Raw genomic sequence first — 23,265 nt, 5'->3', positions numbered from 1 at the left:
CCTTGGAAGTTTCAACATCCATTATCTCAGCAACAGTTTGGTCATGTCCTGATTACATGCTACTAGCTATGAAGACGTTAGCAGGCTAACTTAACGGCACACGCTGAAACATTTCGATAGCTAGCTTGTTCGTTGGAAATCGTCAAAAATATGTCAATGGTTTGAATAATTACAAAATTATTCATTGTATGGTTAGATATCATTTTTGTGAAAATAACAAATTGCAACTGCAGTCTAAATCTATAAACTTTGTGAGAAAACCCAAAAATTGTTCCTCAGCTAGAAATGTTCCACCCTCTCATGTCGCCATCTTGACCAGTGACTGTAATCTGTGACGCAAGTGGCCTAATATGTTTGTGACGTTCCATGGAACCCACAGTGTTGTTTAAAACTAGATTCTGATTGGCTTGCAGGTCATTCTACAGTGTAAATTATAAATGAAAACGTGCTTTTACATCAGTGTTACAGATTCACATTACTGAACGTGTCTCAACCCGTACCGCGCTTTTATCTGCCTAAAGGTATCTTCACGCACGACTGGATAGGCCTTTTGGATACGCTTGTCCAAGGTAAGGACATGCATCAAGCTATAGCCTACTTTTAATGTTTTAGTTCCGAACTCAAATTACTCCAGTCAAGTGATTAATCATAAAAGTGAGTTGTTTTGACCGAGCAGTCCAATGACCAATGCTGTTTTTGGACTATGAGACCCTCGGCTATATACTATGATGAGCCAATAACATGCATAGATTGTGCATTAGGCATTGCACAAGTTAGTGTCTAGGTCAGAATATAAAGTTGCTACTTCCGTCAACTCAAGTTACTCAAGTCAAGTGATTAATCGTAAGAGTTAGTGGTTTTGACTGTCAAAACAAATAACTTTGATGGAATATTCCAAATTACAATGGCAATTATTCATCACAAATTCACAATATTACTTGTATTTCAATGATTCATCCAGGCCCAAGACATAACGTCTCCTGAAAGCTGTGTAGCAATCATTCCATTGCTGACCCATAGGATGGTAATCATATACATGATTGGCTTCATCTAGAATCATGGATACCTTTCATGTGAGTACTCACACACAATATTGTTTTTACATACCTCAGAAGGAAGATACCTCAATATCTGGAAGCACTGTCTCGTGTACAATTGCTAATGCTATCTCTGAAATGTCTAACAAAATGTTGACTTGATGGTTTCATCAAGACCTTCTCATCACAAGTTGGAACTAGTGGTCAACATTGGGACAATGCAGCCATAAATAACATGGACCAATATTTTCATGGAGGTAAGCACTATACTTCTGATGGGTTTAAAGATTATATTACATTATCTTACCATAGATATTTTTCCTCTAATTTGGCTCCCGTTCCTCCAACAGTGAGCAAGACCTGCCAGCAGAGCTCACTGGAGCAGGGAGACATGCCGTCATCCTTTTGGCGCCTGACAAAGTACACTTTTTCTCTTCTAAATAACACTATAGTAACATCTTCTGCACAAAGTTCCATTCCTAATTAGATTGGTGTTAAGTGAGAACGAATCCTAAAGATGGTCCAATGGGCATGGTCTGAAGCCTCCCGTCGTCTCAGTGTGTTGAACCACCTGATTTCTTGCAGGCTTGAGATTCAGATCCTGCTGAACGATGTTAAGCATTCGATTAACCACATGCAGGGGACGCTGAACACCATGCAGGGACAGTGTATTGAGTTGTAGACTGCCATGTCTAAGGTAGTGTCAGATGAGTCTCAGATACAGAAGAATAAGTTTATGATGGTATGGTGATAATAATTGAGATGGTGATTATAATAATGATGACTAGCGGTACCCCACCCTAAGGGCAGTAAATCATTGGATCTGATTAATTAAATTCAATGCAATTCAATCTTTGAGGACTGCAAACATAGAAATACAATGACTTTACACTAATAATAAGCTATTGTCAACTTGCCGTCTATGCTTATCTTGCTCATTGCTCACTGTCAATTGCTGACTGTTACCCTATGAGTGCAACTATTATTGATTTCTCACAGAAAAATTATTTGGTTGCAAATGTACCTGGGGCCATGTAAATAATTGTTAGGCTACTCATTTTGAATCCACCGGTGGCAACTTGTGTGACCATAAAAGTCTGTGCGACTTGGCACATTAAAATAATTTGGTTACTGACCTGCCCTACATCATAGAAGGCCCTTCAAGTCGAACTAGGAAATTCTGACATTTCTGACTCACTAACTCGTCATGGAATGACTAACTCGTCATGGAAAGTTTCCCACTTGTGAAGTATTAGAATCAACCAGTAGGAAGCTCTACGCTAATAACGTACATTCATTTTAACTCTGAGGTTCCAAGTTTCCGATGACATGTGAATGCGTCAATAATTGCTATGGTAATTTTGAATGTTCAGTCAGTGAGCATTATGGGTAATTATCCTACATACTTACATTAAATACTTTATGATAGCATCATCTCCTGTAGTAGCAGTGCCATTCCAAACACAATAAATGTAAAAATGAACAAAGATACAAAATATTGCTAAAGTGAAGAAAATCAGCTCAAAAGTGTAGGAGGAAATGCCCCTGCAGCAGGGAGGCTTACGGTATTATAATATATTGTAGATAACATTAATATAATTTGTGTATTTACAGTATCAGTACACATACAAATGAAAGTATATGCTAGGGAATGATCTACACTGAGTGAACAAAACATTAAGAACACCTTCCTTTTGAGGTCCCCCCCCCTTGGTGGTGGACCATTGTTGATACTCAGGGAAAACTGTTGAGCTGAAAAACCCAACAGCTTCTGGCACCTACTACCATACTCTGTTCAAAGGGACTTAAATGTTTGGTCTTGCCCATTCACCCTCTGAATGACACACATACACAATCCATGTCTCAATTGTCTAAAAGTCCATCTTTAACCCGTCTCCTCCCCTTCATCTACACTGAGAAGAAGATTTAACAATTAACATCAATAAGGGATTATAGCTTTCACCTGATTAGTCTGTGTCACAGAAAGAGAAGGTGTTCTTAATCATGTTTAATACACTCAGTGTACTATGTGTCAATGATGCTATAGATTCCAAGTGGTTGATTTTTTAGAGAATGACTATATGCTCTATTTTATACCTGCAGATCATCACAGCAGCTGATGTTGCTGTACAGAGGAAGGAGATCCTCCTTCCGATTTCTATTCCAAGAGAAGAGGTCACTTAAACGTACCTAATTAGTAAAGAAATTACCATTGTGATAGCGTGATGATGTGACTATTTTATGCAGAAATAGTTTGGCGATTGGTCACATTTGTAAGCCCTCACATAATATGCAGGGAATTGTTGATTTTGCAACCAAAACAATGCGATGGCAGAGTACTGGAGTAAACTCCCAGTAATCCCTGTGACTGCGTGTAGGTTAAGATTGGGTTGTAACAGAGTTTCAGAGCGAGACGTTCCTACCTGTCAGCTAGTAATTGTTCTGTGTGGTGACATGATCAGAGTGGCCTGACTTCTTCCACTTATTACAGATGTCCGACTTAGATATGTTGAGCATCCTGCTATGATGTCCATTACCAAGCCGGAACACTCCGAGGCCAACCCTCAGTGCCAGACTGTGGCTGGGTCTTTGGGAGTGGAAGAGTTAATAAGAAGGAGGTTCATCTACCTGAGGACAAAGAGAGATCTGTAAGGAACTGGTTATTAACACAAAATTCTATGTAGAGACAATTGAGTGGATTAAAATTTGTAAAAATTGTGGCTTGCTTCACATTGCTAATATCTTCTTCCTCAGATTGTCTGGGATCCAACTCTGCACAGATGGGTTAACAAAACTGAGCCCAAGGCTGAGGTACACACTTAAATTCAATGAAATTAAAAACAGTGAACAAACATTGTATTTCAACTGTGATAATATTACTAACAATTTGGAAAATGTGTTGATGTGTTTTACAGAACAAGTGTGTACAATCACCTCCACGAATGGGGACATATGGATATCAGGAGAACACTGGCAGTGTCCCCAAAGGAGTGAATCCTTACTCTATGAAAGCAAGTGAATATTGCTTTAGAATACATGTGGTTTAACCAAGACCGTGTCAGCCGATCATAGATGTCCCTGGTGGTCTCCTGCTAACACCTTTCCCACTACCAGCAGGTCTATGGGGCAGCAGATACCCTACAATGCATTACAATGATGGGACCAACTCAAAGCCTCAAAGCCGTGGGTCTGGACTGCTTCCTAGACTCTCTGGCTTGCTCCCTCCTTCACACTTTGACCTCATGGCACCAATGGTTGTACCACCTGACACTCTACCCTACTGAGATATGACTCTGGAAAATCCTTCCAAATTGTATCCATTCATCATTAAATGAGATTTTACTTTAACATGGCAAATGACTGAAGTAGCAAGGATGTTATCTAATTTTTATTTTTGCCCAACAGGCCATTTGCCCAGATTGGATTTGCAATACATAGATTTTTTCAGCATTAAAAAACTTTAGCATTAAAAATGTATTAAAAGATGATCTTTCAATGAATCTCTCCTTTGTGTCCTCATGTTCACATTAATTTGATGTGTTATATCATCATTTACAATGCTTATTGCTTCTGCATTGCTTTACGTTACAGAAAAGTATATACACTGCTCAAAAAAATAAAGGAAACACTAAAATAACACATCCTAGATCTGAATGAATGAAATATTCTTATTAAATACTTTTTTCTTTACATAGTTGAATGTGCTGACAACAAAATCACACAAAAATTATCAATGGAAATCAAATTTATCAACCCATGGAGGTCTGGATTTGGAGTCACACTCAAAATTAAAGTGGAAAACCACACTACAGGCTGATCCAACTTTGATGTAATGTCCTTAAAACAAGTCAAAATGAGGCTCAGTAGTGTGTGTGGCCTCCACGTGCCTGTATGACCTCCCTACAACGCCTGGGCATGCTCCAGATGAGGTGGCGGATGGTCTCCTGAGGGATCTCCTCCCAGACCTTGACTAAAGCATCCGCCAACTCCTGGACAGTCTGTAGTGCAACGTGGCGTTGGTGGATGGAGCGAGACATGATGTCCCAGATGTGCTCAATTGGATTCAGGTCTGGGGAACGGGTGGGCCAGTCCATAGCATCAATGCCTTCCTCTTGCAGGAACTGCTGACACACTCCAGCCACATGAGGTCTAGCTTTGTCTTGCATTAGGAGGAACCCAGGGCCAACCACACCAGCACATGGCCAAACCGGTCATGCTGGAGGATGTTGCAGGCAGCAGAACGTTCTCCACGGCGTCTCCAGACTGTCACGTCTGTCACATGTGCTCAGTGTGAACATGCTTTCATCTGTGAAGAGCACAGGGCACCAGTGGCGAATTTGCCAATCTTGGTGTTCTCTGGGAAATGCCAAACATACTGCACGGTGTTGGGCTGTAAGCTGTGGACGTCATACCCCCCTCATGGAGTCTGTTTCTGACCGTTTGAGCAGACGCATGCACATTTGTGGCCTGCTGGATGTCATTTTGCAGGGCTCTGGCAGTGCTCCTCCTTGCACAAAGGCGGAGGTAGCGGTCCTCCTACACATATATTTTATTTTAAACTTTACAAAAACATATTTTTGTGCTTTTTGGATTTCCAATATTTACTTACTGTACAGACAAGTATATTTTATACGTATATATATTTTTTTTACAATTAAAAAAAAAAGGTTTTTCATAGACAGAACAAACTATATTTAGATGCATTTTGATTTCCTAAATGTCAATATTTGTATTTTCTGTGTCACGTGTTTATACCCATTTCTGTACATCCTGTATATGTTACCCTTCCAATGAGCTTATCATATAAACTACAATGCGAAAAGTACGGTTTACTTCACTTTAAATCATGTTAGCACAGGTAACAGCCGTTTACAGTCTTTCTTTAGTTTTTCATTCTTACTCTTCCCAATTCACTTCAACTATATTTCTTTATTTCAAATGGGCTTCACCAGAGTATCCCCTAGTGGCTGGAATACAACTGAATTAAGCCCCTTACATATACACCCCCCTGCAAAACGAAATGTTGTCCCAGTTGTAGCCTAGTATCCAAACTGATATGCCATTTATAGTCTAAAAAAAAACAGCGTTTATAATTTGAGATTCCTGGCTACTGTAGTGTTGTGGTTTCTTGCAGGTAACCTGCTGTTCCTGGCTGTGGTCAGCCATTTTGGGGCGAAGCTGCACCGGCCCAGGCTCATTGCTATGGGCTGTTTCCTCATGGCTGTAGGATTCTTCCTCACAGGCCTGCCACACTTCTTCATGGGATGGTAAAACAACTGAAATACTGGTTAAACTTGTACTTGTAGAGATACTCCAATGCGGAGGAAAGTTTCACTTTAGAAATTAAGAAATGTATCCAGTTGTTGATTAATCTCAGTTAACTTAGAACTAAAGTCTTGCGTAATTGGTCAGCTGCTTGATTATGTTTTGGGGCCATACATGTTAAGAGAAGGGATTAAGAGATGCTATAACTGTGACGTGGTAAGGTTGGACCCAGGTGCATAGAAGAGACCAGAAGTTGAAGCAGTGGTTCCAACCAGTGTCTCCACCCCTCAAGGGCCCACTTAACTGCCAAGAGCTCCCGGTTACCTATATTGTAGTTGCATTCCGCTGGCGAGAACCGTTTAGAGAGAAAGGAGCATGGGTGCAGTTCCTTGTCCTCCTCTTTCCACTGTGAAAGTACCGCACCAGCTCCGGTGTCCCAGGCGTCCGCCTCTACCACAAAGGGACGAGTAGGATCAGGATGAACGAGGATGGGTCCGGAGGTGAAACGTCCCTTGAGCTCTATGAATGCCCTGTCAGTGTCGGGATTCCTGCAAAAACCTGCTTGAGTGAGGTGGGACAGGGCTGTATGTGTTCCGGAGGTGTTTTTGGAGAAGATCAGGATGTCGTCGAGGTAAACAAAGACGAACCGATCCAACAAATCCCTAAGAGTGTCATTGATCAATGCTTGAAAGGCATAAGTTATTTTCAACCATTAACTGGGGCCTTGTTGAGGCCTTATCTAAGTTAGTAATTGCTGATTGACAATAAAGTATTATTTTGATGTATGGAAAATATATGGTATGCAATTCCTATGTAGAGAAGGTTCTCTCTGGTAGTTGTTCAATATGACTTCAACTTTTACAGGGTACTCTGGTAAAATAGATGTTTAATCTCAGTGTGACTCTTAAACCCTGTTTAAATATAATTTTAATAAAAAAAAAAACATCAACACAAACACAGGATATGGGGTACACATGGTATCACATCATTACATACTAGGCCCTACTGCACCTGCATTCCAGCACCATTCCAGCATCTGGAATTGACTCAACATGTTTGAGGTGGGGGATCAATACATGTGGGGGAAGAGGTGTCTGTCGAATGTATGATTCTGATATGTACAGGTAAGTTCATTGTGTGTGTGGGGGGGGGGGCGTCCATGTTTGTGTCCATACTCTGAAGTGCGTTTGAATATGAATGAGCAGCAGTGTTGTGATACTTAATGATAATTTTTCACTGTCTTCAACCCTCAAGAACCAGGGTGAGTCTGGGTCACCCTTTTACTGGGCAAACACAACTTGTATATCATCATAGACAGGGCCGAAACGTTAATCTTTTAACATTGCCTGAATAAAACAATGCATTTTTTATAGTGAGCAAGAGTTGAGCTTTTTCCTTTTCTATGATGATTCAAATTTTTGGTTGCACCTCAACTCAACGTTGGTTGAGCGCCCTCTGTTTTTTTGTTGTCAAATAATACATTTGTTTTTAAATGGACAAGTAAATTATTAAAAGCATTAAATTGGGATGTTTTCCACTTATTTACACAACCTACTCCACACTTGCAAAGTGAAAGTTTATAGACATTTTCTGAAATGAAGTAGTAAACAGAAGAAAAGCAGAATTGAGTCCAATTATAATTTTATAATTTAATGGTCTATGGTTCAATCCCATTTCTGAAGGTCTGATGAATAATTAATATTGTTCCTCCTCTTCCTTGTGGCAGACGCAGCAGCACACTGCCCTCCAAAGCCTGCAAAATAATCGCCGGACTGCCCCTTTCCTAGCTCTGCATGGAACATCCAGTGTCACGTCCTTGGTGACGTGTGGGGTGACATCCGGGATGACCACAGCAACATCCTCTGGAAAGGGAAAAAAGAGGACCAGAATGTAAACAAATGCAATCCGTAGCTTCTAAACACTGGCCAGTTGAAAGGTTCTACTAAGATGTCATGACAAACGGCACCTGTCAGAGTGCTCTCTAAGTGTTACTCACCTGCTTGGATGTCAGCTGGCAGAGTGGCGGAGACGGCCATCGTGAGAGTCCTTTCTTCAGGTGTGACATCCACAACCTCCAAGAGGGAAGAGATGGGCTCTGCCTCTGTATTAGGGGTTATGTCCACAACATTCAGGTGGGAAGAAGCCGGGTCTGCCTCTGTATTAGAGGCGATGTCCACAACATTCAGGTGGGAAGAAGCCGGATCTGCCTCTGTGTTAGAGGTGATGTCCACAACATTCAGGTGGGAAGAAGCCGGATCTGCCTCTGTGTTAGAGGTGATGTCCACAACATTCAGGTGGGAAGAAGCCGGATCTGCCTCTGTGTTAGTGGTGATGTCCACAACATTCAGATGGGAAGAACCTGGGTCTGCCTCTGTGTTACTGGTGATGTCCACAACATTCAGGTGCGAAGAAGCCGGATCTGCCTCTGTGTTAGTGGTGATGTCCTCAACGTCCAGGTGGGAAGATGCCGGGTCTGCCTCTGTCTTAGTGGTGATGTCCTCAACCTCCAGGTGGGAAGATGCCGGGTCTGCCTCTGTGTTAGTGGTGATGTCCTCAACCTCCAGGTGGGAAGATGCCGGGTCTGCCTCTGTCTTACGGGTGATGTCCACAACCTCCAGGTGGAAAGAAGCCTGATATGCCTCTGTGTTAGGGGTGATGTCTACAACCTCGAGGTGGGAAGAAGCCGGGTCTGTGTTATGGGTGACAACAACAATCCGGATGAGCTCTACTACTACAAGGAACCAAGATGTCATCAGAACAGGCATCTGTCAGAGTGCTCTCTATCAGTGCTACTCACCTGCTTGGATGTCAGCTGGTAGTGTGGTGTAAGCGGCCACCGTGAGGACAGGGGGGACTGGTAGGGTGGCTGCAGGGGGCTGGAAGCAGCTCTGCACCTCGTCCGCCACAAAGGCACAAACAGAGCTCATATAAAAAGGGCTCTGCAGGTCATCGGTGGAGAAGGACTGACTGATTCTCCCGAGGATCAACCACACAGAGTCAAAAGCAGCAGCCCGGGAGAAAGGGATGTGAGGGGAAGGGTCCTTTAACATGCAGGAGAGCTTCTCCACTACGGCCGCCACCATGCCCACGGCCATCCCACCTATTAGGATTGGGTGCTCTGAATGGCCTTCCTCTGGATGAAGCCACAGGGCCAGGAGGAGCCTGGGCACCACCTCCACCACCACCTGAGATGGGCTGAGCAGGTTGCTACTGGACTCATTGGACTGCTCGCCCAGAATGCTCCTCACAGCTCTCTCCACGATGCTGTGGACCTTAGGATCTCTGAAATCAATAAAAAGGAGAAGACAAAGCTAAACGATGTGCAATGTACTCACAGAGAATACTGTCTTAGTCTGTTTCTGCGTAGTACCAGATGTGTAGATAAATGGATCAAGTCATATGCAGGGCAGTACATGGAACTCACATGTCAGCTGGCGAGGTGGGGTGCATGGAGCGGCGGAGCTTGCAGAAAGCCTCGTGCTCTATGTCCATCATTTTTAGGCAAGTGTTTACTTCCCAGGCCTGCAGTATGACACAGGAAGTCCCATTAGTGTAATTTCACAATAGATCTATTCTGCTGTGCTAACTCGTTGTTGAAAGGCTAGTAAAGAGCTCACTAACTTGTAGTGTCTCTAACTCTCATTCTCTTACCAGCCGAGCGAGGTCGTTTCCCTCCTCCAGGGTTTCCTTCCACACCCTTCAAATAAAACACAGAGCAGTTCAACTTTCCTGGCTTCTGATTTTTCTGTTGTTTATTTTACCCACATCTCCTGGAGTGCTGCTGGTGGCAGGGAATGGCAGTGAAGGTGAGTGCTGACGTGGTACTCACCTCTCCCTAAGGGATTTTTTGCCCTGAGACACCAGCCAGTTGCTCATGTGCTCCGTGGTGACATGGGGAGGGACCTGGCCTTGACTCTGGAGCAGCAGATAGTGGACCATGAGCTTCTTCTGCAAGATGAGGTAAGGTGTGAGACCGTGCCACGAAATACCATATCATGTGCTTTCAGAAGGGCCTCTCGCAAAATTTCACAACTGCTCATGCCTCACAATTTGCAAGTGATATTAAGAACTCTTATGACCACCTTCTCTAAACTGTCTTGAAATACAACTCTCTTTCTGTTGTTTATGTTTTTGTGGGATATGAATCTTACCTGTTTATTGTAATATGTTTCCTCCCAGCAGGCCTGCAGAGTCTGAAAATAAAGACTGCTTCTACAGAATTCCTTTGAAGATCATGAAAATAATGATGCTTTGTTATGCACATTATGCACAGGCATTTACAGTATGCTAAAATGAATTTCTCCTAAGATTACCTTTGTGGGACCATAAGTGAACTCCGGAATGCACCAAACCCTATCCATGGTAAGATGGGGAAGAAATGCAGCGCTATAGATATACGGGATGCTCTAGAGATAACAGGAATGACTTAAAGTCGCAAATTATCAATGACTGTGGAGTCGTCCAATATGCTGCACTTAGAATTGAGTTGTAGGCGATGTTTGGCGCAAAATAGAATGTTTACATTCTATTGCCATGGAGAAATAGAACGTGTAGAACCTGTATAAATGGGTATGCTTCTTTGTCTTTATTTTGTGAAAGATTCAACTCTTTATTATGTCATAATGTGTATATGAGGATGTAGGAGCCCATCCCGATTCATGACTCGATTATCGGGGTGCATGTTGTTTAGACCAGCTAATCCAACCTTGGTTTACAAGTTAAATACATTGTTTATATATGCCAATGTAGCGTGGTTCGTTCTGCATTGTGTACTTTTAATTAGGACGCTGCCACAACTGGAGGACTGCTAGTTGAATTATTTTTTATTTGCCCTGCACACGAAGGGACAACAACACACATTATGTTAACCATTGGCGCAGTCCTAGCTCTCAGGCACCTGCGCAAGCACATGGACACTCACTCAAACACTGTCCCAAATACTCACAACTTACAATAGATACCCTAGTTAGCGAGCTTTGTGAACCTTGTTAACATACATCTTTATATTATCCACATTGTAACAAATTTATGGTAGCATAACAGTACGTTGTGTAACATTACCACGGTTTTATATTGAACAATTTCGGAGCCAAGGACAACATACCTCGCAAGCCGAAGGTCAGGCAAAAGTGAACAATAAGGGGGTATGGAAATACAGATAACCCGCGATGGACCAAACCAAAAAATACAATCACATCTATGTACGATATTGATGTGAAAAAGTGTTTTTACACCAAAAAAAAACATTAGCTATGCAGCTGTAATTCAATAAAAAAAACACACTGAATTATTATTTTATCAAATGATTAACATCCCCTCTTGACCTGGCCTATTTGAATTGGTCCTTGTGTGCAATTTGGTGCATAATCTAGGGGAACAACATCACACTGCTACACCTATACAAATCTATCGACCACATCCATTTAAAGCAATGATTGTCAATTGAAAATGTGGTTGTTGTGTTATCCTGTTATCCTCTTAAGCACATTATTACAATATTTCCAAGCTCTGAATTGACACAAGGAACACCTTTGCAAAGAAATTCGGTTAAAAATAAGAGTATGAATGACAATAAACGTATGATTTGGATTGTATGCATAATAGTGTAGTAAACAATATCGCTCAGCGCGGGAACTTTTGGTGTTGGAAAGTATCCGTTATAAGTCTCCATGACACGTATCACGATCTCTCACGTTGTCTTGTTGGTAATAGTAAAAATGCATGACAGTCTGCATTGTAATGGTCTAACAGGTGTTTTTCATTTTGTTTCTCACATTAAACAGACATTTGAGAACGGAATTGCTTACAGTTGTACCTACGACCTCAACACCCAATCTACTCACACGCGCAAATACTCACATTCAGACTCATATATACAGCTGTCCTTCTCTCCCCTTACATTCTTTGGTCTCTATTTTTTACATTTGTCAGAGAAAATGACAATTTTGTGTATATTGCACCTTGCACTGACTTTACTGAACTCTGGAGAAAACGAACATTGCTGCTGGGTGAGGACATCTGACAATGTGCTCTCCCGACCATTAGACATTTTGTCTGCAGGAACTCGCTCTTTTTCACTCGGTCCACTCGTCCAAGTGCCGATGTATTTGTGGCATGATGTGAACAGTACGAATTTGTGTCACTACCAAGGTCTAATGGTTTTAAATGACTGTTTTGTATTGTCTGGAAACTCACTTGTAGAATTCGCTTGCGGTAGGTCTCTTAAAAAAGAGAAGCCGTACAATGTTATTAAACCGAGGTGCCTAGTTCTTCTTTTGTTGATATCAGGTAACGTGCAACCTAACCCTGGCCCTGATATACAATGTCTCCAAACCCCCTCTGATTTTAAATCAAGATCTGGTTTTGGTATTTTTAATTTAAATGTTGTCAAAAATTGATGGGGTTAGGATTTGGACTAAATCAACTGATGCTGATGTAATTGTGTTTTCTGAAACCTGGCTCAGCAAGTCTGTTTTTTGTGGTTACAATGTTTATCGCACTGATCGTTTTAAGAAAGGTGGGGGTGTGGCTAAATATGTAAAAACTAAAATTCCCTGTAAGTGTGGCAAAGTCTGAAACTATATGTAAACAGTTGGAATTTCTTGCTTTGAATATTGAGGTTTCAAAGGGTCTCTCTATAACTGTGATGGGCTGTTATAGACCCCCACTGTGCTCTTGGTGATGCATTTTCTTCTTTGACTCACCTTATGTCTAAACTTCTTTACAGTGAAATGATCTTGATTGGTGATCTCAACTGGTGTTGGTTAAAGCCGGTGTCTGATGATTTAAAAAATGTTTTGTAATTCTATGAATCCTACCCAGTTGATTAACTCACCCACTCGCCCAAATCTTAAATGCCCAGATCAATCTACCCTGATTGTTTTGATATTGACAAATGTTCCACATAAATATTCTGCGGTTGGTGTTTTTTGTAATGATTTAAGTGACCATTGTGCTGTTGTTGCTGTTAGAAATACTAAGGTTCCTAAAACAAACCCACGTTTTATTCGTAAGAGAAATTTGAAGTGTTTTAATGAGCAGGCTTTCTGTCATGATTTGTTTTATTTTGACTTGAGCAGATTGAGTTTATCCCTGGTGTGGAAACTGCTGGGAAATTCTTTCATTATGGTTTTTTCCAAATAGTAAACAAACATGCCCCATTCTGCAGGTTCAGAGTTAAACTGCGGGTTAATCCATGGTTTTCTTCTGAGCTGTCTTGTATTATTCACAACCGTAATCTAGCCTCGGCTAAAGCAAGGAAATCCTGTTCTGATGCTGATTGGCTTATTTTTAGGCAGTTATGAAACAAGTGTTATTTTCTTCTCAGGAAGGTCAAATCTGAATATTTTATGTCTGTTACCACTGATAACCTGAATGACCCTGTCACGTCCTGACCTTGGTTCCTTTTTTTATGTCTCTATTTTAGTTTGGTCAGGGCATGAGTTGGGGTGGCCATTCTATGTTTTGTTCTGTGTGTTAGATTTCTATGTGTTTGGCCTGGTATGGTTCCCAATCAGAGGCAGCTGTCAATCGTTGTCTCTGATTGAGAACCATACTTATGCAGCCTGTTTTCCCACTATGGGTTGTGGGTAGTTGTTTTCTGTTTTGTGTGTATTGCACCTTGCAGAACTGTTCGTTTGTCGTGTTGTTGTTTTTGTTCAAGTATTCGTATTTATTAAAAGTATTATGAATACTTACCACGCTGCACCTTGGTCCTCTTCTCCTTCTCCCGACGACAATCGTTACAGACCCTAGAAAGTTTTGGAAGGCTATTAAGTCTATGTCTGGTAACAGTAATGTTAATTAATTACCGTCATGTTTTTTGAAGGACTCTGTTGCTGTATATGACAAAACTAAATTGTTTCAATGAGTTACTTTGTATCATCTGGTAGGCTGTTTGATTCAGTGTCCTCTGTCTCTGTACAACCCTGTGTGGAAGAACCAGTGAGAGCGGGTCAAACTTTTAGCTTTTTGCCATTCTCAGTGCAGGTGGTACTTTAAGCCCTGAAATCCTTAAATCAGAGAAAGCCTGCAGGTCCTGATCTTTTGGATCCCTTCTTTTTAAATCTGGCAGCTGATTACATAGCTGAACCACTTACATATCTGTTCAATCTAACCCTGGAATGTAATGAAATTCCAAAGATCTGGAAATCAGCATTTGTCCTACCACTTTTAAAAGGGAGAGATCCAACTCTTTTAAATAATTATAGGCCAATCTCAAAGCTGTCACCCCTGGTGAAAATACTTGAAACCCTTGTGAGTGAACAGCTAAATTAGTTTTTATTTACTAACTCTATTGTATTAATGTACCAATCAGGCTTCAGGAAGAAGCATAGCACAATTACAGCAGCCATGAAGGTTGTAAATTATACCACTGAAGCCCTTGAAAGTTTCTTCTAGTGCAGTCGCAAAAACCATGAAGCGCTATGATGAAACTGGCTCTCATGAGGAAGACCCAGAGTTCCCTCTGCTGCAGAGGATAAGTTCAGTAGAGTTAACTGCACCTCAGATTGGAGCCCAGATAAATGCTTCACAGAGTTCAAGAAACACACATCTCAACATACACTGTTCGGAAGAGACTGCGTGAATCAGGCCTTCATGGTCGAATTGCTCCATTGAAACCACTACTAAAGGACGCACACCAATAATAGGAAGAGACTTGCTTGGGCGAAGAAACACGAGCAATGGACCTTAGACTGGTGGAAATCTGTACTTTGGTCTGATGAGTCCAAATTTCTGCCTTTCAATGTGTGTGTAAAGAATCCAGGGTGTTTAGTTGTGTCACGACTTGTGCTGTTCACCAAGGAACGATGGGAGAGAGGGGGTTTTCCCACACCTCCATCAACTTCACCCCAACCAACACCACAACCCACACCGCTGTCCACTCCTCCGTCACCTGGACTTCAGGACCCTGGCTGCCAGCGTGGGATGGAATGAGAGGGCCCTGCAGGGACACCACCCTTACCCTCGAACAGCTGGATAACCTGTTGGCCACCCGCGGACGTCCGGATCGGGGTCCGTCCATTCCATTCCCCAGCCCCTCCGATCCTACACTGTACTTTTGGTAATACTTTGTGAGTAGGCAACAAATACAATCATCTTAAATTGACATGTTGAATTTCTTTGCCATAGTAAATTGTATATTGCGCAAATTTCCCTAATGCGGACAGTGTGTGTTACTAACTAATACAAGCTTGCATTTTCACCCTATAAATCTTAGTGGAATTACACAAAATGTTAACCTCAAACAAAAGCATGGGATTTGTTCTCTACAGTGGCTACAGCAGAGAACTGGAAGGAAAGGCGGCCAAAGGAAGTGTTGGCTTTGGGGATGACCAGTGAGATATACCTGCTGGAGCGCGTGCTACGGGAGATAAGGCGGAGCTTTACCTAGCATAGACTAAAAAGATGACCTGGAACCAGTGGGTCTGGCGACGAATATGTAGCGAGAGCCAGCCGACTAGAGCATACAGGTCGTAGTGGCCATATCAATACAATTGACCCTTTCTTTACACTGTTCTAATGAAAGTACATTTCCATAATATCATCTAGCTTCCATAAATGTCGAACAAGGATTGAACCCATGTGCTTCAGTTTACAAAAACAGATGACTTAGCACATCTATTTCCTTCTTAAAATGTCAACATTCTGGAAAGTAGAGTTGTGCAAAAGCTAATTTCACAACTAAATATACTCATCAGAGAATTTGGGGATTAACTTCAGAGCGCATGCATTTCAAGTATTAGCTCTACCGTAGAGGCCCTTACTATATAATAGCAGGGTTGCCATTTTGAGAAAACTTTTTTTTCTTCAAAGTCCTCCAGTGAAAGAACCTTCACATGGTACCAGCTATCTTTTAGTAAGGTACGGATGGGATTTGAACCTATGATCTTCGGTTTACAAGACCGATGCCTTACCGCTTGGCCACCATGCCACTCTATGCTGCAAGATATTTATCAACATTCTGGAAAGTAGTAGTTGTGTAATGTGAATTTGGCACACAAATAACATCTCTGTTTCCTGTGAGAATTTTAACATTCTGAAAAGTAGGAGTTGTGTAATGTTTATTTGGCACACAAATACTCAGTGGAGAACCTTGGGATTGAACCAAGGACCTCATACTAAAATAGCATGCACTCCCCCTCTGAGCTTGGATCCCATTTTATTTGCAGATAAAATGCAATTAATACAATGTACTTTTTATATACACCACTCCATTGAAACTGCAATGAAATGATAGCAGCAATTCTAAATACAAGCAAGTATGGACAGTCATCTAACCCATGAACTTCAGTTTTTGAAAATGATGCAATTGAAGTTGGCAACCATGCCACTTCTGTTCCATAAATGTACGAACAGGGATTGAACACATGTTCTTCAGATTACAAGAGCAAATGATTTAGCACATCTCTGTTTCCTGCTGAGAATTTCAACATTCTGGAAAGTAGGAGATGGGCCATTGCAAAAATTTTAATGGAGAAGCTGGGGATTGAACCCAGGACCTCACACATGCGAAGCATGCGCTCTACCACTGAGCTACATCCCCTTTCTGGGAAAGAAAAAAATGTTTCTTATTTTTTTTTATTTCACCTATTATTAACCAGGTAAGCTAGTTGAGAACAAGTTTTCATATTCAACTGCGACCTGGCCAAGATAAAGCAAAGCAGCGCAACACAAACAACAACACAGAGTTACAGATGGAATAAACAAGCGTACAGTCAATAACACAATAGAAGAAAAAAAAGAAAGTCTATATACAGTGCGTGCAAATGGAGGTAAGGCAATAAATAGGCCATAGTATCGAAGTATTTACAATTTAGCAAATTAACACTGCAGTGATAGATGAGCAGATGATGATGTGCAAGTAGAAATACTGGTGTGCAAAGAGCAGAAAGTATATTAAAACAATATGGGGATGAGGTAGGTAGATTGGGTGGGCTATTTACAGATGGGCTTTGTACAGCTGCAGCGATCAGTTAGCTGCTCAAATAGCCGATGTTTAAAGTTAGCAGTGTTGCCAACACCTCAGTAAGGAAAGTAGCTATTGGCTGTCCTAAAAGTCGCTAGAAGTTGCTAAATGATGTCATCACCTAAATTGCATAATTGTCCATGTGCATGCAATTGTGATGGTCACTGTAGGAGTGAGGAATAACATTGTGGAAGAGACAAAAGGTGAGTAAAATGAAAATGTCTGCAAGTATTCAGAGGGGTCTGAATACTTGCTAAATATAGCGACTAAGTCGCTAAGTTGGCAACACTGAAAGTTAGTGAGGGAAATATGTCTCCAGCTTCTGCGATTTTTGCAATTCGTTCCAGTCATTGTCAGCAGAGAACTGGAAGGAAAGGCGGCCAAAGGAGGTGTTGGCTTTGGGGATGACCAGTGAGATATACCTGCTGGAGCGCATGCTACGGGTGGGTGTTGTTATCGTGACCAGTGAGCTGAGATGAGGCGGAGCTTTACCTAGCATAGACTAAAAAGATGACCTGGAACCAGTGGGTCTGGCGAAGAATATGTAGCGAGGGCCAGCCGACTAGAGCATACAGGTCGTAGTGGCCATATCAATACAATTCTTTACACTGTTCTAATGAAAGTACATTTCCATAATATCATCTAGCTTCCATAAATGTCGAACAAGGCTTGAACCTAGGATTGAACCCATGTGCTTCAGTTTACAAAAACAGATGACTTAGCACATCTATTTCCTTCTTAAAATGTCAACATTCTGGAAAGTAGAGTTGTGCAAAAGCTAATTTCACAACTAAATATACTCATCAGAGAATTTGGGGATTAACTTCAGAGCGCATGCATTTCAAGTATTAGCTCTACCGTAGAGGCCCTTACTATATAATAGCAGGGTTGCCATTTTGAGAAAACTTTTTTTTCTTCAAAGTCCTCCAGTGAAAGAACCTTCACATGGTACCAGCTATCTTTTAGTAAGGTACGGATGGGATTTGAACCTATGATCTTCGGTTTACAAGACCGATGCCTTACCGCTTGGCCACCATGCCACTCTATGCTGCAAGATATTTATCAACATTCTGGAAAGTAGTAGTTGTGTAATGTGAATTTGGCACACAAATAACATCTCTGTTTCCTGTGAGAATTTTAACATTCTGAAAAGTAGGAGTTGTGTAATGTTTATTTGGCACACAAATACTCAGTGGAGAACCTTGGGATTGAACCAAGGACCTCATACTAAAATAGCATGCACTCCCCCTCTGAGCTTGGATCCCATTTTATTTGCAGATAAAATGCAATTAATACAATGTACTTTTTATATACACCACTCCATTGAAACTGCAATGAAATGATAGCAGCAATTCTAAATACAAGCAAGTATGGACAGTCATCTAACCCATGAACTTCAGTTTTTGAAAATGATGCAATTGAAGTTGGCAACCATGCCACTTCTGTTCCATAAATGTACGAACAGGGATTGAACACATGTTCTTCAGATTACAAGAGCAAATGATTTAGCACATCTCTGTTTCCTGCTGAGAATTTCAACATTCTGGAAAGTAGGAGATGGGCCATTGCAAAAATTTTAATGGAGAAGCTGGGGATTGAACCCAGGACCTCACACATGCGAAGCATGCGCTCTACCACTGAGCTACATCCCCTTTCTGGGAAAGAAAAAAATGTTTCTTATTTTTTTTTATTTCACCTATTATTAACCAGGTAAGCTAGTTGAGAACAAGTTTTCATATTCAACTGCGACCTGGCCAAGATAAAGCAAAGCAGCGCAACACAAACAACAACACAGAGTTACAGATGGAATAAACAAGCGTACAGTCAATAACACAATAGAAGAAAAAAAAGAAAGTCTATATACAGTGCGTGCAAATGGAGGTAAGGCAATAAATAGGCCATAGTATCGAAGTATTTACAATTTAGCAAATTAACACTGCAGTGATAGATGAGCAGATGATGATGTGCAAGTAGAAATACTGGTGTGCAAAGAGCAGAAAGTATATTAAAACAATATGGGGATGAGGTAGGTAGATTGGGTGGGCTATTTACAGATGGGCTTTGTACAGCTGCAGCGATCAGTTAGCTGCTCAAATAGCCAATGTTTAAAGTTAGCAGTGTTGCCAACACCTCAGTAAGGAAAGTAGCTATTGGCTGTCCTAAAAGTCGCTAGAAGTTGCTAAATGATGTCATCACCTAAATTGCATAATTGTCCATGTGCATGCAATTGTGATGGTCACTGTAGGAGTGAGGAATAACATTGTGGAAGAGACAAAAGGTGAGTAAAATGAAAATGTCTGCAAGTATTCAGAGGGGTCTGAATACTTGCTAAATATAGCGACTAAGTCGCTAAGTTGGCAACACTGAAAGTTAGTGAGGGAAATATGTCTCCAGCTTCTGCGATTTTTGCAATTCGTTCCAGTCATTGTCAGCAGAGAACTGGAAGGAAAGGCGGCCAAAGGAGGTGTTGGCTTTGGGGATGACCAGTGAGATATACCTGCTGGAGCGCGTGCTACGGGTGGGTGTTGTTATCGTGACCAGTGTTAATAATGGGATATGTAGGAGGGTGAGCCGGTCAAGGATCGATTCAGACAAGGTGGTCTATTGTATGACAAGTGACAGTTTAATTATGAGTAAAGATATCTGGTACAACGTATACGGGCCCATTTCATTCGGTTCTTAACCCTCGTGTTGTCTCGGCGGGTCAGAGTGACCCCGGGCAGGGTTACGAGTTGATCCCCCCGTGTCTGTGTGGGTCAGAGTGACCCCGGGCAGGGTTACGAGTTGATCACCCGTGTCTGTGTGGGTCAGAGAGACCCTGGCAGCCTTAGCAAGGTGTATGTTGTAACCCTCCTACCCCTGTCTGGGCCGGGTCATAGTGACCCCGGCCAGCGTTACGAGTTGATTCCCCCCCTGTCTGTGTGGGTCAGAGTGACCCCGGCAGCGTTAGCAAGGTTTATGTTGTAACCCTCCTACCACTGTCTGGTCTGGGTCAGAGTAACCCTGGCCCTGTGTTACAAGTTGTTCCCCTGTGTCTGGGCCGGGTCAGAGTGACCCTGGCACCACTTGTCCACAAGAACTCAGTGCAAGACCTCGTTGCAATCACACGGGGAGGCCTGCCAAGCGTACCGGAGGGGCCGAAGGGTCCGAAGGAGCAGACAGGGCCGACCGCTCGCGTGCCTCGTCCGCTCGCGTGCCTCGTCCGTTCGCGTGCCTCGTCCTATTCACGTGGCCACTGTGAGGCCGCCGTAGAGAGGCTACTAATATTGTCAGGAAGAAGAAGAAGAAGAAGGAAGAAGAAGGAAGAAGAAGAAGACGAGGACAACGACGAGGAGGAATACGACCCCGCCGAGCGTGAGCCCTCCGCCTACGACTGTAAGCCGGCCGTACAGAGGCTACTAATATTGTCAGGAAGAAGAAGAAGAAGAAGAAGAAGAAGAAGATGAGGACTATGATGAGGACGATGATGAGGAGGAATACGACCCCGCCGAGCGCGAGCCCTCCGCCTACGACGCCTCGCAGTCCTTGTTTGAGCGCGGCTCAGGTCCTGGAACAGATATCCTCCAGTGTCGACCAAGAAGACGAGGAAGACTACATGGAATCCGAAGAGGAGGACGTTTCGGAAGATGAAGACGGTGAGGAATACAACCCCGAGCGTGATGCGGACGACGACGACGACGACTCGGCCTCACGGTCGTGCTCCTCTTCGGAGGAAGAGCGAGAGGGAGAGCGAGAGGGAGACACGGCCGCTGCCCGAGAGCGAGACACAGCCAGAGAGCCAGAGCGAGACAGAGAGGACGCGGCGGCAGCCGCCCGAGCCCAAAGGGAGACGTTGCTGTCAAAGAACGGCAAAATCAAATGGTCCTCCGTGGCCTATCGCGGCCCGGACCGGCCCCGCGCCATCCGCCGCCCCCGCTCCGTCGTGACGCCGGGCCCCACGGCCTACGCCGCGTCGCGAGCGCTCGACATCGAGTCCGCCTTCCGGCTGTTTGTCACACCGGCGATAGAAAGGATCATTGTGGACATGACAAATCTGCAGGGGGTGAGAAAATACGGCGACGGCTGGCGACCCATGGACTCCACCGACCTGCGCGCCTACGTAGGGCTGCTGATCCTAGCCGGCGTCTACAGGTCCCGAGGCGAGGCCGCGGCCAGCCTGTGGGACGCCGAGAGCGGCAGGACCGTGTTCCGCGCCACCATGCCGCTCAAGGTGTTTCACAAGTACTCGAGGCTGCTGCGATTCGACGACCGCCAGTCGAGACCCGCCAGACTCGCCACCGACAGACTGGCGGCCATAAGAGAGGTATGGGACCTGTGGGAGGAGCGGCTGCCGGCCCTCTACAACCCGGGGCCCGACCTGACGGTGGACGAACAACTGGTCCCGTTCAGAGGTACCGTCTATGTATCTGTGTATGTGCGTGTAGCATAGAGAGGTAGCACTAGTAGCGTGGGCAGTAGTAGCAATGGGCAGTAGTAGCAATCCGCAGTAGTAGCAATGGGCAGTAGTAAGCGGCGGCGGCGGCGGCGGCTCCGTGCTTCTACACCTACATCGCTTGCTGTTTGGGGTTTTAGGCTGGGTTTCTGTACAGCACTTTTGAGATATCAGCTGATGTACGAAGGGCTATATAAATAAATTTGATTTGATTTGATTTGTGTAACATAAACGCAGTGTCCCCGCTTTAACGATGACGCTGCTAATCTCCTCTCCCCTCCCTTCTCACCACCGAAAGGACGCTGTCCTTTCCGACAGTACATTCCCAGCAAGCCGGCCAAATACGGCATCAAGTCGTGGGTGGCCTGCGACGCCAAGTCCAGCTACGCTTGGAAGATGCAAGTCTACACCGGCAAGGCGGCCGGCGGAGGCCCCGAGAAGAACCAGGGCGCCCGCGTCGTCCTCGATCTGACCGAGGGACTGCCGGGCGGTCACAACGTCACGTGTGACAATTTCTTCACCTCCTACGAACTGGGCCAGCGGCTCCTCGAGAGGAACCTCACCATGGTGGGCACGGTGAGAAAGAACAAGGCCGAGCTCCCGCCCGCGCTGCTCCAGTCAAAGGGCAGACAGGTCCTGTCCTCCAGGTTCGCCTTCACGCCCACCGCCACTCTAGTGTCCTACCTGGCAAAGAGAAATAAGAACGTGCTACTTCTGAGCACGCTGCACGCGGAGCCCGACGTTAGCGATCGCCGCGACCGGAAGCCGGCCCTCATCCTAGACTACAACTGCAACAAGGGCGGCGTGGACAACCTAGACAAGGTGGTCGGGACCTACAGCTGCAGACGGATGACCGCCCGCTGGCCCCTGGTCATCTTCCACAACATCCTCGACGTGTCCTCCTACAACGCCTTTGTCATATGGCGAGAGATCAAGCCCGACTGGATGCCTGGGAAGCGGAACAAGAGGAGGGTGTTCCTGGAGCAGCTCGGAAAGGCACTCGTGAAGCCCTTGATACAAAGAAGGCAGCGGCTCCCCCGCACCCAAGCCGCGTCCGCACTTGTCAAAGTCCTACAGAGTGCCACCGCCGAGGCTCGTCCGCCAGCCCGGGAGCAAGCCGCTGGCCCGGCCGCCGCCGCCCCAGCCGCCCCGCCGGTGGCGAGTAAGAGGTGTCAGCTCTGCCCACCCAAGAAGGACGCCAAGACCTACACCGCGTGCTGCAGGTGTAACAAATACATCTGCAAAGGCTGTTCACACGCATACTGTCAAACTTGTGCCCACTGGGCCTTTAGCCAAGACGGGACAGGGTGACCCGGGGGGGACACTGTGTGCTAGGCATAATAGGAGGACAACGGGAGGGTTAAAGTTGACGATACCGTGCTTGTCCAGAATGACCTCGAATGAGTCGTGTTCCTTTCGAGTCATCTGAAGCAGGTACTCGTCCTCAGCGCCGATGTCGCAGAGCACTCGGAACCTATCGTCACTTGAAGCCAAGTCCTTAAAACTAAGCTTGGGTGGGTGCTTGTCAGGAATGTCAAACAGCAGCTCCCCGAAGGTCGACA

The 23,265-nt window shown here is 44.1% G+C and overlaps 2 protein-coding genes, 1 long non-coding RNA gene and 4 other non-coding genes across 7 annotated transcripts; 2 read left to right on the top strand and 5 right to left on the bottom strand.

The window, feature by feature from the left end:
* Positions 1–1,128: 1,128 nt before the first annotated feature.
* LOC118947146 lies at positions 1,129–3,186 on the top strand. Its single transcript, XR_005041789.1, has 3 exons — positions 1,129–1,294; positions 1,388–1,457; positions 3,141–3,186. It is a non-coding gene; the product is annotated as an uncharacterized LOC118947146 (long non-coding RNA).
* Positions 3,187–3,641: 455 nt separating this feature from the next.
* Positions 3,642–9,525, bottom strand: LOC110518512 (pheromone-regulated protein PRM7-like). The gene is made up of 4 exons (XM_036972402.1): positions 9,100–9,525; positions 8,299–8,991; positions 8,103–8,164; positions 3,642–3,665 (listed from the first exon to the last, which is right to left on the bottom strand). Exons 1-4 carry the CDS (start codon positions 9,395–9,397, stop codon positions 3,642–3,644), a joined length of 1,077 nt encoding a protein of 358 aa, XP_036828297.1. The 5' UTR covers positions 9,398–9,525.
* Positions 9,526–15,112: 5,587 nt separating this feature from the next.
* Positions 15,113–22,932, top strand: LOC118947142 (piggyBac transposable element-derived protein 4-like). The gene is made up of 4 exons (XM_036972401.1): positions 15,113–15,366; positions 20,683–21,662; positions 22,002–22,865; positions 22,898–22,932. The coding sequence occupies exons 1-4, from the start codon at positions 15,113–15,115 to the stop codon at positions 22,930–22,932; spliced, it is 2,133 nt and encodes a 710-aa protein (XP_036828296.1).
* On the bottom strand, positions 16,165–16,236 carry trnat-ugu. Its single transcript has one exon. It is a non-coding gene; the product is annotated as a tRNA-Thr (tRNA).
* Positions 16,777–16,848, bottom strand: trnaa-cgc. The gene has a single exon. It is a non-coding gene; the product is annotated as a tRNA-Ala (tRNA).
* Positions 18,240–18,311, bottom strand: trnat-ugu. The gene has a single exon. It is a non-coding gene; the product is annotated as a tRNA-Thr (tRNA).
* On the bottom strand, positions 18,852–18,923 carry trnaa-cgc. Its single transcript has one exon. It is a non-coding gene; the product is annotated as a tRNA-Ala (tRNA).
* Positions 22,933–23,265: the final 333 nt, after the last annotated feature.

The sequence above is a fragment of the Oncorhynchus mykiss genome, unplaced genomic scaffold (genome assembly GCF_013265735.2).
Source record: "Oncorhynchus mykiss isolate Arlee unplaced genomic scaffold, USDA_OmykA_1.1 un_scaffold_156, whole genome shotgun sequence".
Lineage (NCBI taxonomy): Eukaryota > Metazoa > Chordata > Actinopteri > Salmoniformes > Salmonidae > Oncorhynchus > Oncorhynchus mykiss.
This window is presented reverse-complemented; position numbering and strand designations above follow the sequence as displayed.